The sequence below is a fragment of the Ornithorhynchus anatinus genome, chromosome 3, assembly GCF_004115215.2.
Source record: "Ornithorhynchus anatinus isolate Pmale09 chromosome 3, mOrnAna1.pri.v4, whole genome shotgun sequence".
In the NCBI taxonomy this organism is placed as follows: domain Eukaryota; kingdom Metazoa; phylum Chordata; class Mammalia; order Monotremata; family Ornithorhynchidae; genus Ornithorhynchus; species Ornithorhynchus anatinus.
The window spans coordinates 137,772,303-137,788,924 of NC_041730.1; the positions used below are offsets into that span (position 1 = coordinate 137,772,303).

General features: G+C 53.3%; 1 protein-coding gene across 1 annotated transcript in view; it reads right to left on the reverse strand.

The window, feature by feature from the left end:
- Positions 1-8,490: 8,490 nt before the first annotated feature.
- The window catches only part of GLRX3 (glutaredoxin 3), a 29,834-nt gene continuing 21,702 nt past the window's right edge, over positions 8,491-16,622 (reverse strand). The window contains exons 7-11 of the mRNA XM_029061371.2: positions 15,910-15,967; positions 13,204-13,256; positions 10,527-10,566; positions 10,327-10,419; positions 8,491-8,729 (exon numbers count right to left, since the gene is read on the reverse strand). Of these exons, the coding sequence (XP_028917204.1) occupies positions 8,679-8,729; positions 10,327-10,419; positions 10,527-10,566; positions 13,204-13,256; positions 15,910-15,967 (295 nt within the window). The 3' untranslated portion in view covers positions 8,491-8,678. The remainder of the gene's footprint in view (positions 8,730-10,326; positions 10,420-10,526; positions 10,567-13,203; positions 13,257-15,909; positions 15,968-16,622) is intronic.

The following is a 16,622-nucleotide window of genomic DNA, read 5'->3' on the forward strand; positions in this document are numbered from 1 at the left end:
GTACTCTCCCAAGCGCTTAGAACAACGCCCTGCACACAGTAAGCGCTCAACAAATACGATTGACTGATTTAGACTTCCCAAGCATTTAGTACAGCCCCTTGTGGGTGCTCAGTAAATACTAATACTGGACTTGGAACGGACGCAAGGTTGACCTTGGTTCCAACGGCTCTTTCCTTTCACCCCCACCCACTGAGGCTTTGTAGTAGTTAAACTGACCTGAATCGAGAGATTAAAAGTCCATTTCAACGGTCCTTTTTTTTCCATTTTGCATTAGATAAATAATGAATCTTCAGCGTGTCAGTACAAGGTGTCCCACTGCTGAATAGAATGCAAAAGCAAACACTCTGAATATTTAATATCTACAAGTGTACTCAAAGAAGAACGTTGTTTATCGGTACATATTTACACCCCTATTTGAGGAGGCGACACTACTGTGAGTTTTTTCAATCCTTTTCGAGAACGTGTTTTACGGTGCTTGGGTCCACTTTTTCGGATTTTAGGGAGTGTATTATTGTCCTATTTCTCCTTTGGGAATATAACATTTTTTTAGTGCTCCTATTCGGCGATGAGCTCTTCCGCAGAACAGTCTTGGTTGCTGTAACCACAAGGAGTCAGAAGGTGGGGGTGATGCCTTTCTTTGTTCCGAATATTATTATTTTTTCATTATTTAGCCATTTGCATCATGCCAGATTTGGAAGTACATTTTCCTCGCCCCGCAGGCTCGGTACCCTGGTGGACAATGCTTTGGAGAAGAACCTATCGAAGTACCTACTTTCCCAAGCGCTTAGTATCGAGTTCGAATGAGTTCGAATTCGCTGAGTTCGAATCCCAGCTCTGCTACTTGTCGGCTGTGTGACTGTGGGCAAGTCACTTAACTTCTCTGTGCCTCAGTTCCCTCATCTGTAAAATGGGGATGAAGACTGTGAGCCCCACGTGGGACAACCTGATTCCCCTATGTCTACCCCAGAGCTTAGAACAGTGCTCGGCACATAGTAAGCGCTTAACAAATACCAACATTATTATTATTATTATTAGTACAGAGCTCTACACACTGAAAGCGCTCAATAAATACGAGTGAATGAAAGATTCCGATATCTGGAGGTCTCTCCCATAAGTTAGCCTGTCTTTTCCATTGAGAAGCAGTGTCGCCTAATGGATAGAGCACAGGGTCTGGGAGTCGGGAGGACCTGGGTTCTAATCCCAGCTCTGCCACTTGTCCGCTGTCTGACCTTGGGATTTTGTTTTGAGTGTCTAGTATTTGTTGAGCACTAAATACGAGCTAGGCCCTGCTCTAAACGCTGGGGTAGATACAAGATGATCGGGTTGGATACAGTCCCTGTCCCACACGGGGCTCCCGGTCACTCATTCATTCAATAGTATTTATTGAGCGCTTACTATGTGCAGAGCACTGGACTAAGCGCTTGGAATGGACAAACGGGTAACAGATAGAGACGGTCCCTGCCCTTTGACGGGCTCACGGTCTCATCGGGGGAGACGGACGGACGAGAACGATGGCGATAGAGTCGAGGGGAAGAACGTCTCGTAAAAACCGATGGCAACTAAATAGAATCAGGGGTGATGTACAACTCATTAAACAAAATAAACAAAATAAAGAGGGTGATGAAGATATATACGGTCGAGCGGACGAGTACGGTGCCGAGGGGGTGGGACGGGAGAGGGGGAGGAGGAGAGGGAAAGGGGGGAGAAGGGGGTTTAGCTGCGGAGAGGTGAAGGGGGGGTATAATCCCCATTTTACAGGTGAGGGAACTGAGGCCCAGAGAGGCGAAGTGACTTGCTCAAGGTCACAGAGCAGACGAGAGGCAGCGTTGGGATTAGAACCCAAGTCCTTCTGACTCCAGGCCCGGAATCTAATAATAATAATAATGGCATTTAATAATAATAATAATAATAATGTTGGTATTTGTTAAGCGCTTACTATGCGCAGAGCACTGTTCTGGGGTAGATACAGGGTCATCCGGTTGTCCCACGTGAGGCTCACAGTCTTCATCCCCATTTTACAGATGAGGGAACTGAGGCATAGAGAAGTGAAGTGACTTGCCCACAGTCACACACAGCTGACAAGCGGCAGAGCTGGGCTTCGAACCCGTGACCTCTACTTCCAAGCCCGTGCTCTTTCCACTGAGCCACGCTCCTTCTCTAAATAATGGCATTTATTAAGCGCTTACTATGTGCCAAGCACTGTTCGAAGCGCTGGGGGGATATAAGGAGATCAGGTTGTCCCAGGTAGGGCTCGCAGTCTCAATCCCCATTTTAGATGAGGTAACTGAGGCCCAGAGAAGTGACGTGACTTGCCCAAAGTCACACAGCAGACAAGCGGCAGAGCCGGGATTAGAACCCATGACCTCTGACTCCCAAGCCCGGGGTCTTTCCACTGAGCCACGCGGCGATGCTGCTTCTTTCTCTAGTCTAAGTACTAAAGACAGTACAGTAGAATTGGTAGGCAGGATACCTGCCCTCGAGGAGCTTATTGTCTAAGGGCAAAGATGGATTTATATATATTTTTATTACCCTATTTATTTTATTACCCTATTTATTTTGTTAATGAGGTGTCCATCCCCTTGATTCTATTTATTGTGATTGAGTTGTCTCGTTTTTGTCCGTCCGTCTCCCCCGATTAGACCGGGAGCCCGTCAATGGGCAGGGACCGTCTCTATCTGTTGCCGAATTGTCCATTCCGAGCGCTTAGTACAGTGCTCTGCACATAGTAGGCCCTCAATAAATACTATTGAATGAATGAATATTAAAATAAATAGAGGTTAGAAGCATAAGGGCTGTGGGACCGGGGTGGGGAATCAAGCTTTTAGGGGGTTCAGCCCCAGGTGTATAGGTGACACAAAGAGAGGGTGAAGAGTTGGGGAAGTTAACAATAATAATAATAATAATGTTGGTATCTGTTAAGCGCTTACTATATGCCGAGCACTGTTCTAAGCGCTGGGGGAGACACGGGGGAATCAGGCTGTCCCACGGGGGGCTCACGGTCTTCATCCCCATTTTACAGATGAGGGAACTGAGGCACCGCGAAGTGAAGTGACTTGCCCAAAGTCACAGCTGACAGGTGGCCGAGCCGGGATTCGAACCCATGACCTCTGACTTCAAAGCCCATGCTCTTTCCACTGAGCCGCGCTGCTTCTTATTAATAATAATAATAATAATAATAATAATAAGTTAATACTAATATTATTAAGGAGGTATTAGGGAAGGTCTCTTGGAGATGTGATTTTAGTAATGATTTGAAGATAAGGAGGGTAGAGGTCTGTCAACTACGAATGTGTCCCCTTTGGACGTATGGTTTTTCACCCCAACCTTAGCCCCTGAGCACTTTTATACAGTGCTCCATAAATCATTTGTTCATAATCAAGAAGCGGTGTGGAAAGAGCCCGGGCTTGGGAGACGGAGGTCACGGGTTCTAATTCTGGCTCTGCCACCTGTCAGCTGTGTGACTTTGGGCAAGTCGCTGAACTTCTCAGTGCCTCGGTTCCCTCATCTACAAAATGAGGATTAAGACTGTGAACCCCATGGGGGACAACCTGATCGCCTTGTATTCCCCCGCCCCTGCCCAGGGCTGAGAACAGTGTTTGGCACATAGTAAGTGCTCAATAAATACTATCGAATGAATAGTAAATGCTTAACAAAAGTCATCACTATCATTACTATTACTATTATTATTATTATCATTACTAAGAAGCAGCGCGGCTACTAAGAAGCAGCGTGGCTCAGTGGAAAGAGCCCGGGCTTGGGAGTCGGAGGTCGTGGGTTCGACTCCCGGCTCTGCCACTCGTCAGGTCTGTGACCGTGGGCGAGTCACTTCACTTCTCTGTTCCTCAGTTACCTCATCTGTAAAATGGGGATTAACTGGGAGCCTCACGTGCGACAACCTGACCCTGTATCTACCCCAGCAGTTAGAACAGTGCTCTGCACATAGTAAGCGCTTAACAAATCCCAACATTATGATTAGTATTATTATTATTATTAGTCTGCAAGCTCAATGTGGGCAGAGAACGGGTCAACCAAGGCTTAGTACAATGCTGAGCACTCAGTAAGCTCTTAGTCAATATCCACGATTGATTGATGAAGAGGAAGGGCATTCCAGGCCGGAGGCTCGATGTGGGCAAGAGGTCGGCGGCGAGAAAGACGAGATCGAGGAAGAGTGGGAAGCAGCACGGTGCGGTGGAGAGAGCCCGGGCCTGGGAGTCAGGAGGTCGTGGGTTCTAATCCCGGCTCCTCCAGCCGTCCGTTGTGTGACCTTGGGTATGTCACTTCACTTCCCCGGGCCTCGGTTCCCTCATCTGGAAAAGGGGGATGACACGGTGAGCCCCCAGCGGGACGGGGACCGGGTCCAACCTGATTTGCTTGTAGCCACTCCCGTGCTTAGTACAGTGCCTGGCACTGTAGTAAGCGCTTAACAAATGCCACGCTAATTAAAATCATTATTACTATTATTACAGTGAGTAGGTTGGCATTAGAGGAGCGGAGTGCGCGAGCTGGGTTGTAGACCGTAAGCCCGTCAACGGGCAGGGACTGTCTCTATCTGTTGCCGAATCGTACATCCCAAGCGCTTAGTACAGTGCTCGGCACATAGTAAGCGCTCAATAAATACTATCGAAGGAATAGTCGGAGAGTAACGAGGTGAGATAGGAGGGGACAGGGGACTGACTGCTTTAAAGTCAGTCGTCCGATCGTATTTATTGAGCACTTACTGTGTGCAGAGCACTGTACTGAAGTCCTCGGGAGAGGACAATACAACAAGAACCAGACACATCCCCCGCCCACAACAAACTTACGATCTAGAGTGGGGGAGCCAGACATGAATAGAAATACATAAATGAGAGAGATGGACATCAGTGCCGTGGGGCTGCGAGGGAGGGAGGATGAAGAACGGGAGCAAGTCGGGGAGACGCAGAAGGGAGAGGGAGAAGAGGAAAAGGGCGATTAGTCACGGAAGGCTTCTTGGAGGAGAGGGGCCTTCCATAAGCCTTTGAAGGTGGTGGGGAGAGTCACTCCGTCAGATACGAGTGCGGAGACGTGGACTCCCAAAGGGGCCTGCCCAGATTAAGCCCTCTTTTCCCCGGCCTCCCTCTCCCTTCTGCATCATCTTGGACCTGCGGCCGTCAGTCAGTGGTATCTACTGAGCCCCTACCGTGTACAGAGCGCTCTACTGAGTTTGGGAGAGTACAATTTAACATCGTAACAGACACATTCCCCGCCCACCCAAGCCGACGGTCTAGAGAGGGAGACGGACATTAATGAAGTACAGCTACGGACAGGTGTCGTGGGGCTGGGAGAGGGGAAGAGCCAAGGGAGCGAGTCGGGGAGATGCAGAGGGAAGTGGGAGATGAGGAAAAGGGGAGCTTAATGATGTTGGTATTTAAGCGCTTACTCTGCGCAGAGCTCCGTTCTAAGCGCTGGGGTAGATACGGGGTCATCAGGTTGCCCCACGTGAGGCTCACAGTTAATCCCCATCTTACAGATGAGGTAACCGAGGCCCGGAGGAGTGACTTGCCCACGGTCACACAGCTGACGAGTGGCAGAGCCGGGAGTCGAACCCACGACCTCCGACTCCCAAGCCCGGGCTCTTTCCACTGAGCCACGCCGCTTGGTCTGGGAAGGCCTCTTGGAGGTGATGTACCATCAGTAAGGCTTTGAAGGAGGGGAGAGTCACTGATATAACAATGATGATATTTGTTCAGCACTTACTACGTGCCGAGCACTGTTCTAAAGTCCGGGTGGGAGGAGGGTGTTCTAGGCCGGGGCGGGATGTGGGCGAGGAGTCAGTGGACTCTGTGTCAAGCACTGTTCTAAACCATGGAGCAGATACGAAATAATTGGGCAGGACACAATCCCTTCCCTAAATGGGGTTGACAATCTAAGGGGGAGGGAGAAGAGGTATTCAATGCCCATTTTACACATGAGTAGACTGGGGCAGGTCGAAAGCGGAGGGCAGAGTAACTCTGTCGGATACGAGGAGGGAGGGCGCTCCAGGCCAGAGGCAGGACACGGCCAAGAGATCGGCGGAGAGACGGACGAGATGGAAGCCCGGTGAGAAGGTTGGCATTGGAGGAGCCAAGCGTGCTGACTCTGTGTCGGGTCCTTGGGAGAAAAGGCCGAGGGAGTCAGAGGACGGGGGTTCTGCCACGTGACTGCTGGGTGACCTTGGGCGAGTCACTTTACTTCTCTGGGCCTCAGTGACCTCATGTGGAAAATGAGTCGGAGCCCAAGGCCTTCTGACTCCCGGGCCCGGGCTCCATCCACTACGCCAGGCTGCATCTGCGGGTAGTATATCCCCGCGGCCTCTGACCTCCGGGGTAGCGGATCCAGACTCACAGCACCAGGCCGCCGGCCACCCCGGCCCGCAGCGCGGGATGCCCGCTCGGCCCCAACCCGGCGAGGAGCCGGGGGACGGCCCGGTGTCCCGCTGAACGCTCGGGCGGCTGGCGGCCAGGCCGCTCCGCCACGGGCGGGGCACGCGCGAGCGGATCCCTCCCGGGTGGGAGGCGTCGATGGGTGGGAGCTAGGTGTTTCACCACCCGCAACTAACGCCTGAGTATTATCCCTCCCGGTAGGGAAGCTCCAATATCATTAATCCCATTCCTCCCGAAAGGGGAGTTCGATTCGCCGCATCCAAATAAGTGAATAATCACATTCCTCCCGAAAGGGGAGTTCGATTCGCCGCATCCAAATAATTCCATAGATCGTCCTCCTCCCGAAAGGGAAGTTCAATTTGCCACGTCCAAGTAATCGAATAATCATGTTCTTCCCGAAAGGGAAGTCCGATTCGCCACGACCAGAATAATTAATTATATCTTTCCCAGAAAGGAAGTTCAGTTCGCCCACGTGATCGATTTGTGTAAACTCGGTCTTTCGGACCGTGGTCTCTCTCTCGCCGCGCCGATTCCTGAACCCATCCCCGGGCGACCGGTGACGCTCACCCAAGGTCACGCAGCGGACAGGTGGCGGAGTCGGGATTGGAATCCGGGACCTTCTGACTCCCGGGCTCTATCCGCTAAGTCACGCTACTTCTAGATAGTACTAGAAATGATAACCATGGTATTCGGTGGCACTTACTGCGTGTCAAGCACTGTACTAAGCACTGAGGTAGCATGACGATAGAAGATAATCACGGGCATTATCGAGACCGGATATTGAATCCTCATCTGACAGATGAGGAAACAGAGGCCCAGAGATGCTAAGTGACTTGCCCGAGGCCACAAAGCAGGTAACGACAAAGCAGGGATAAGAACCCAGGTCCCCCGATTCCCAGGCCCGGGCTCTTTCCGTTAGGCCACCCTGCTTCCCCGGAGCGGCACGGCGTAGCGGATAGAACGCAGGCCAGGAAATCAGAAGGTCATGGGTTCTAATAATAATGTTGGTATTTGTTAAGCGCTTACTATGTGCAGAGCACTGTTCTAAGCGCTGGGGTAGACACAAGGGAATCAGACTGTCCCACGTGGGACTCACAGTCTTCATCCCCATTTTACAGATGAGGGAACTGAGGCACCGAGAAGTGAAGCGACTCGCCCGAAGTCACACAGCTGACAAGTGGCAGAGCCGGGACTCAAACCCATGATCTCTGACTCCCAAGCCCGGACTCTTTCCACTGAGCCACGCTGCTTCTCCTAATCCCGGCTCCACCACTTGTCTGCCGTGTGACCCTGGACAAGGCACTCTTGTCTGTGCCTCAGTTCCCTCATCTGTAAAACGGGGATCCACACTGTGAGCCCCACGTGGGACAGGGACTGGGTCCAAATCATTTTACTTGTAATAATAATGATAATAATGTCGGTATTTGTTAAGGGCTTACTATGGGCAGGGCACCGTCCTAAGCGCTGGGGCAGATACAGGGTCATCAGGTTGTCCCACGTGAGGCTCACGGTCTTCATCCCCATTTTACAGAGGAGGCAACTGAGGCACAGAGAAGTGAAGTGACTTGCCCACAGTCACACAGCTGAAAGCGGCAGAGCCGGGATCCACCTCAACGTTTAGTACGGTGTCTGGCACATAAGCAGCACTTAACAAGTACCATAATTATCATCAATCGAGTGTATTTATCGAGTACTTACTGTGTGCGGAGCACCGTATTTAAGTGCTTCAGAGAGAACGCTACAACAGAATTGGGAGAAACGTTCAGTACCCATACAAGCTAATCAGGTTGGACAGTTCCTGTCCCACGTGGGGCTCACGGTCTTAATCTCCATTTTGTAGATGAGGGAACTGAGACACAGAAAAGTGAAGCGACTTGTCCAAGGTCACCCAGCAGACACGTGGCGGAGCCAGGATTAGAACCCAGGTCCTCTGACTCCCAGGCCCGTGCCCTTTCCACTAAGCCAGGCTGCTTCTCGAGCTTTAACGGTGGAAAAAAATCTCGAAGTCGTGTAGAACGGGAATACGTACACAGAGCAAACCAAAGGAAACCAGTTTTTGACCATTCATTTTCATTGAATTTCAAGGTTTACACAGTAGTACTTTGGGTGGGGGGGGGGGGGGGGGGGGGGGGGGGGGGGGGGGGGAAGAAATTTAATTTAAGCACAATTCCGTGAAGTAAGCCGAGCAGATTCTGAATCCTTTTTCTACTTCTTGTCCACTCCCTGGAACTAAATCATGTATCGTTCCACGTCTATTCAACTTTTCTGGTGACTTTTAGGTTTCATCAATAACGTGCACTAATTTTCCCCTTTTAGCGTAGATAGCAATTCTCCAGTTTCTTTCAGTTCCTGAGAAAAAACAGAACGAAACACTTTACGGAACGCGTTCTGAAGCCGAAACCCATCCGAAGGATTAAAAAAAACCCCAACGAGTTGGCAAAAATGAGGCGAAAATGCAACCCCTCTGAGGACGAAACTGAAAATATCAAATGGAATCTGACATTTAAATCCCTTCGCACGGTTTTAAAGCGGAATCCTGCCGGATTAAAATGCATAAACTTTGAACTAAAGAGGTTGCGTCTCTACGCGCGCCCTCATTTAAGTGGGAAAGGGGGAGGGTGGGAGGAGACGGAGAGACGGAGGAAGGGCGGGGAGAGGAGAAGAGGGATGGAGGAAGAACGGGGAGACACGGAGTCGGACGGACGGACCGAAGGGTGGAAAAGGAGGAAAACTGGGCGGAGGGGAGAGGGGGCCGAGAAAGGGGAGAAGAGGAAAGGCTGAAGGGGGACTCCCGCAGAGGTGGTGGAGGGGAAATAATAACAACAACAATAATGATGATGGTATTCGTTAAGCGCTTACTCTGTGCCCAAGTACTGTTCTAAGCACTGGGGTAGTCAAGTAAGCAAGTTGTCCCACGTGGGGCTCCAAGTCTTCATTCCCATTTTACAGATACGGGAACCGAGGCACAGAGAAGCAAAGTGACTTGCCCGAAGTCACACGGCTGATCAACGGCGGAGCCGGGATTAGAACCCACGACCTCTGACTCCCGAGCCGCTGAGCCACGCTGCTTCTCTAATCTTAAGGGTCTGACGAAGGCAAGGTGGGGTCAGATGAGGTCGCACGGGGCCCGTCCAGGGCAGACCCGAGCTGGGGTCCCCGCTCACGCCTCCGTCCCGCCCTACCCCGGCCCCGTAGGTAGGAGAGAGGGGCAGCCGGACGCCTGGGTTCGTGGTCATCCTTCCCCGCCGGGAAGCAGCTAACCCCGAGGCGAACGGGAAGCTTTTTTATTCATTTCTTTGGTAGCTCGTAAGCATTTATTATGTGCCAGGTACGGTTCTAGGCACTGTGGTAGACACGAGGTAATCAGGTTGGACACAGCCCGTCCCACAGGGGGCTCACACCTCCCTGTTCGTTCATTCATTCAATCGTATTTATTGAGCGCTTACTATGTGCAGAGCACTGGACTAAGCGCTTGGAACGGACAAATCGGTAACAGATAGAGACACTCCCTGCCCTTTGACGGGCGCACAGTCTATTCCTGTCCCCTGCCCCTTCCCCCTGTCCCCTGCCTCCTCCCCCGTCCCCTCCCCCTGTCCCTGCCCCCTGCTCCATCCCCCCGTCTGCTGTGTGACCCCGGGCAAGTCACTTTCCTTCTCTGGGCCCGAGTTGCCTCACCTGCAAAATGAGGATTAAGAGTGTGGGACAGGGACTGTTGTCCAAGCCCATTATCTTGTATCTACCCCAGGGCTTAGAACAGTGCTTCGCATATAGTAATGGCTTAACGGATACCAGAGTGATTATCGCTATTATTAACCCAAGATGAATTAGCGTGATCCTATCGTCGACTGCTTCCCTGAAAGCACTATTATAGACCGGCAAAAGACTACTTCTAGAAAAGGATCGTTCTTTCAACGGGGGGGGGAAGAAAAAAGGCTTCGGTTCTTACCTTAACGATATCCAATCCTCCGACGAGCTCACCTTTCACATATAACTGAGGGTACGTTGGCCAGTTTGAGTAGGTTTTTAATCCTTGCCTCACCTAGAGAAATCATTATTTTATATATTTAGACCTTCCCCAGCAGCCCTCGACGTAAGTACGGTTAAATGAGGAGAATCGCGAGAAAGAATCTAGAGCGCCCGGCCTACCTCTTCATCCTCTAATATATCAAAGGTCTCATACTCCACACTGCAAGAAATGAAGTTTTGGAAAAGTTACAAGATCTTTTTAGGACATTCTTTTTCTTCCCCCCCTTTATAAAAGCCCGATTTTCCAAAATCAATCTTATTATCCTTCATCACCTCACATATTCTGAGCCCGTCGACTTGACCGAGAGGCAAGAATCCTCTTTTAGACAACGGGACCAAATCTCCTACGGTTGAGTTTTCCTTAGAAAAATCCCTATTGGCCTCTGGCACTGCAATCAATCAATCCACGGCATTTACTGAGCGCTTCCTGTGGGCAGAGCACTGGACTAAACAGCACTTAGTCAAGTAGGATACTACAGAGTTGGTAGACTTGATCCCTGCCAACCAGTAGCTGACAGTCTTTGTGGGGAGACGGAGATTACAGGAGATTTCAGAGACAGGAAATGGTAGAGGATACGGATGTGGAAAGGAATGTGAAAAGTATCGAATGCTTAAGGGGGCCACAGTAATAATAAGCGTCGTCTCTGTTAAACGCTTACTGTGAGCCAGGAACCGTACTAGACGCTGGGGTGGATACAAGCAAATCAGGGTGGACACAGTCCCCGGCCCACGTGGGGCTCACGGTCTCAATTCCCATTTTATAGATGAGGGAACTGAGACCCAGAAAAGGGAAGTGATTCGCCCGAGACCACACCGCAAAGAAGTACCATAATTATTCTTACTATGTGGGCTGATTTTTTTTTTTTTTTTTTTTTAACAAAAACAATCTGGGCAGCAGAATGAAGGAGGGACTGGAGAGGGAAGAGACAGGAGGCTGGGAGGTCAGCGGAGGCGGGCTTGGATCAAATAAGCAGTTTGGGTGGAGAGGAATGGATGGATTTTCGTGCTATGCTGAAGGCAGAACTGACAGGATTTGGTATGGGTTACACGAGAGAGATGAGTCAAGGAGGATACCAAGGTTATGAGTCAGGGAGGATGGCGGTGGTGTGGGTGGGAAGATTTTTATTTTTTTTTATGGTATTTGTTAGGCACTTACTAAGTGACAAACACGGTTCCGGGCGCCTGGGTAGATAAAAGTCAATTAGGTCGGAGACAGTCCCCGTCCCACATGGGGCCCGCAGTCTGAGAAGGAGGGAAAAAAGGGGAACTGAGGCCCAGAGAAGTTTAGCTCGTTATGGGCGGGGAATGTGCCTGCTCATTCTGTTGTACGGTGCTCTCCCAAGCGCTCGGCACGGTACTCTGCGCGTAGTAAGCGCCCAATAGATACCATCGATTAAGCGGTTTGCTAAAGAGCATGCAGCAGACGGGGGGGGCGGAGCCAGGATTAGAATCCAGGTCCTCCGCCTGGCAGGTCCGGGGTGTCTCCCCTAGGCCCCGCCGCATCCGTGTTTTGGAGTGGAGGCTGGCAGAGCGAGCAGGCGGGATCTCCCCGCTCTGACCCAGCCCCTCCACCTTCAGCTCTCCCGCTCACTGGACATCGCCGGGCGGGTCTGGAGCCAAAGGTGACGAACGAGAGGACGGGTCGCGCCGGAAGCTTCTCCTCAGAGGTTCTTAGCTGATCCACCCCGAGGACCCCCGGTCCTTAGCCGATCGGCCCCGAAGACCAAGTCCACCGTGGGCAGGGAACTGTCTCCCTACCGCTGAATTGCACTTTCCAAGCCCCTCGTAGAGTGCTCTGCACACACGTAAGCGCTCAATAAATACGACTGAATGGACGGTTCTTAGCCAATCGGCACTGAAGACCAGTGCTTCTGAGCCAATCGACCCAGAGGATCGATTCCTCTTAGTCAATCGGTGCTGAAGACCAGTGGTTCTTAGCCGATGGGGCCTGAAGACCAATATCACTTAGCCGATCGGCCCGAGGACCAACGGTTCTTAGCCATTCGGCCCGAGGACCAATAGTTCTTAGTCAGTCGGCCCCAGGGACCAAGAGTTCTTAGCCGATCAGCCCTGAGGACGACTATTTTTTAACCGATTGCCCCCAAGGAGCAACGGTTCTTAGCCAACTGGCCCGAGGCCCAGAAGTCCTTAGTCGATCGGCCCCAAGGTCCACCAGCTCTTAGCCAATCGGTCCCGAAATACCGATAGTTCTCAGCCCATCAGCCCCGAGGACCCACAGTTCTTAGTCGATCGGCCCCGAGGACCAACGGTTCTTAGCCGATCAGCCCTGAGGACGACTATTTCTTAACCGATTGCCCCCAAGGACCAATACATAGCCCACTGGCCCGAGGACTAGCGGTCCTTAGGCAATCGGCCCCAAGGTCCACCGGCTCTTAGCCCATCGCCCGAAGACCACAAGTCCTCAGCCAAACGGTCCGGAAGACCAAGAGTTCTCAGCCCATCAGCCCCGAGGACCAATAGTTCTCAGCCAATTGGACCCGAGAATCACCAGCCCATAGCCAACCGGCCCTGACAACAACCGGCCCTTAACCAAGTAGCCCCGGGGACCGGTATTCCTTAGCCAGTCGGCCCGAGGACCACCACCTCAGGCTCCCAATCTGCGGTTCTTCAACGGCCCGGGGGGAGAGGCCGTCTTTCGTAAAGCAGTCGGGCGGGCACGTAGAAAAGGGCATCCAAGCTACAGCCTCCGTGACGGGAAAGGAGGGGAAGCGCCCTTTCCGCTAGCGCCATTCGGGGAGAGCGCAAACGTACCCGGCGAAAACGAAAAGTCACCTACCCGCTGTCGTTCAGAATTTCTAGAATCTGCTTGCTGAATCCGCATTTGGCCATCTGGAGGAAGAGAAAACGGAAACCCAGCTGAAGGCTTAGTCCGGAGAACAGACCTTCGCCCGGCTCGCCGCGGACGCCGGCTCCTCTGGCTCCATCGGCGGCGGGCAACGAACCGGGGCCACACGGCGAGGAGGGGAGGAGGGTGACCGGCGGGGGGAGGAGAAAGAAGAGGAGGAGGAGGAGGAGGGGGAGGGCGGGGAAGACTCCCCAGGAGGCGGGCGAGTCCTGGCGGGAGCCGGTGTGGGTGAACGTGCCACAGCCCAGGCCCGGGTAGACAAGAACAGAGCCGGAAGCCCACGGGGCCGGGCAAGGCAGCCCACCCGGCACGGCCCAACCGACGGGCGCCATGGAGAGGCGGAGCTGGGCCCCGTGGGGGCATCTGGGGACCAGAGGAATCTCCCCTGAGCCCGCGGGAAGCAAGGCCCAGTTAGAGACTTCGGGGCCGCCGGCCCCCCTCAGCTACGGCACCGGGAAAGGGGCTATTAACCTACGTGTCCGGCCCGGTGCTGAAGGCTGGCTGCGGGGGCTAGGCTATCGTCGTCATCATCATCATCATCATCATCATCATGGTATTTTTTCAGTGCTTACTATGTGCCAGGCTCTGTACTAAGCGCCGGAGTGGATACGAGCAAAGCGGGTCGGATACGGTCCCCGTCCCACGTGGGGCTCCAAGCCTCCGTCCCCGTTTTACGGATGAGGGAACTGAGGCCCGGAGAAGTGACTTGCGGAGCCGGGATTCGAACCCATGATCTGACTCCCAGGCTCGTGCTCTAGCCACTACTCTGTGCTGCTTCTCTATAATATTTTTAAGCGCTTACTATGGGCCAAGCGCCGTTCTAAGCGCCGGGGTAGATATACAACACAGTCCCTGTCCTTCGTGGGGCTCACTCACCGTCTTCGTCCCCATTTTAGAGATGAGCTGAGAACCAGAGAACTGAAACGACTGGCCCAAGGTCACGCAGTTGACAGGAAGCGGAGGTGGGATTACGATCAGAGGCGGTCCCCGTCCCACACGGGAGTCACAACCGAGATCTCCACCCGGGGGGGGGGGACGGAGGCGGGAACGAAACCCAGGACAGAGAGGGGGAAGCAGCAGTGTGGCCGAGCGGAAAGAGCCCAGGCCCGGGAGTCAGAGGATCTGCGTTCCAATCCCAGTTCTGCCTACCGGTGACCTGGGGCCTCGGTTCCCTCATCTGTAAAACGGGGATCGAGACGGTGAGCCTCTTGTGGCCAGGAACTACGTCCGACCTGACTGGCCTGTATCTACCCCAGTGCTTAGAACAGTGGCTGCCACATAAGAAGCGCTTAACAAATATCTTAAAGAAAACAATAAAAGAGGGAGTGAAAGTCGGGGACAGAGTCAAAGAGCGGGGTACAGAGATGGGGACAGAGTTGAGTCTAAACCCACCGCCCTGGAGAACTCCTTCACTCCCATGGCTTCAACTACCATCTCTGTGGAAATCCGCTTCCACAAATCAGCTTCAGATAATTCCTAAATCTCCATCTCCAGCCCCGATCTCTCTCCTTCTCTGCAGCTTCGCACTTCCTCCCGCCTTCGGGACACCTCTACTTGGATATCCCGCTGACATCGCAGATTTAACACACCCAAAACATTACTGCGCACATTCCCCCCAAAACCGCGTCCTCCCCCTGGACTTTCCCACCCTCCTCCCTGACTCCTAAACCCACAGTCATCTCCACTGATCTCTCTCATTCACCTCACATATTCGACGTCACCAGATCCCCTCAGTTCGACCATCGCTAAAATCCACCCTTCCCCCTCCGTCCAAACCGCTACGACGTTAAGCCGAGCACTTCTCCTATCCCACCTCGACTGCCGCCGCGTCGGCCTCCTTGCTGACCTGGTCCAGGTCACTTCGCTCACCTGCGGGACGGGGATCCGATCCCCGTTCTCCCTCCTACTCTGTGAGCCCCACGTGGGACCTGATGATCTCGGATCCACCCCGGGGCTCAGCACAGCGAGTGCTTAACAAAGGCCGCTCCCCATTTTGGAAGACGGTACCGTCTCCCGCTGAGAAAACAGTCCTGACTCTGCTCTTCCCGAACTGCCATCTGCGAGGCTCCGGCTGCTAAACGGGAAGGAAGGATTAAAACCTATCGATTCTGAAGAGCCGGTTTTAAGCCCATCTAGTCGCTTACTTTAGACCGACATCCGTATCCCCGCCAAACGGGGCCGGGATCGGATCCTTTCCTCCTTCTCGGCCGCTCTCCGGGCCCCGCGCCCGGGGTCGCTCGCCCGACGTCGTGGAGGCCGACGGATCCGGCGCAGCGCCGTCCCCCCCCCCCCCCCCCCGGCGGCCCCCGACGCCCAGGGACCGCTAGAAATCACCCGACGCCGCCACGGGGACAATCGCACCGGCGGTACCGAGGCGTTACGGCGGAGCCGACCGGGTCGACTCCCGGGGTTCGGCGAGGCAAGGAGACGCGGCCCGCTGAGACGTCGCCGACGGAGCCGTCGAGAGTCGCAGCTTACGTGGTGCGGTCTACGTGATCACCGATTAAAACCGGGACGGCTTCCCGATACCGCCGCGGCTTCATCAGCTCGAGCGGGAGAAGACCGGCTGACGGCCCCCCCGCTGCCGTTTTGAAAACCCAGAGAGACGAGGGGCGCGACCGTTTCTGAGTTCTTTACCTGTTTGTTTCCCTTCATGAAGAGCATCACGGAAGCTTTATTCGTGAGTTCTTGAAGCCTAAAGAGAGGAGAGAGAGAGATGAAATGGCTCCGTCCGATGATTAAAGTCTACTTCCGCGCCTACTCCATCATTAACATTCATATCCGAGGGGCGAGGGGACGACGGTCTGCCGCTTCCCCGTGACGCAGTCGCCGAGCGAAGGCATTTATATTTCCTTTTATTTCCTCCTCTCCCTAAGCCGCCGTAAACGACGATATTACTTCTGAAGCAGTGAGGTTTCTAAAAGTTGCAATTTAAGCCTCGAAACGCAAGAGTCCCGAGGAAACCAAAAAAATAAAGGAACCGGTAAGGGAGCCTGGAGAGACTTTTTCCGGGATCGGCCGCGGGAGGCCCCGTTCCGAGCGAAGCGGGCCCCTCTCCCACAGTTCCGGAAGCCGGGACGCGGGGGTTGCGACGTGAGACCTCGGAGAGGCCGAGCGGGGACGGGCTCCGGCTGCCGGACCCACCGGGGTCCGATGCTTTAATCTTAATATTTTGATTACGTCGGATATCCGCTTCCACACCCGCCGACGGCGCGATCTGATTTTCTGTCGGGAATGTCGACGGATGGCATCTACCGGGGCCGCGGAGTTTGGCGAGGAAGAGGAGGGGAAAAAAAACGGGGGAAAAAATGCAACTTTGGGGGGATGTGAATGTATATCTCCTAAATTCT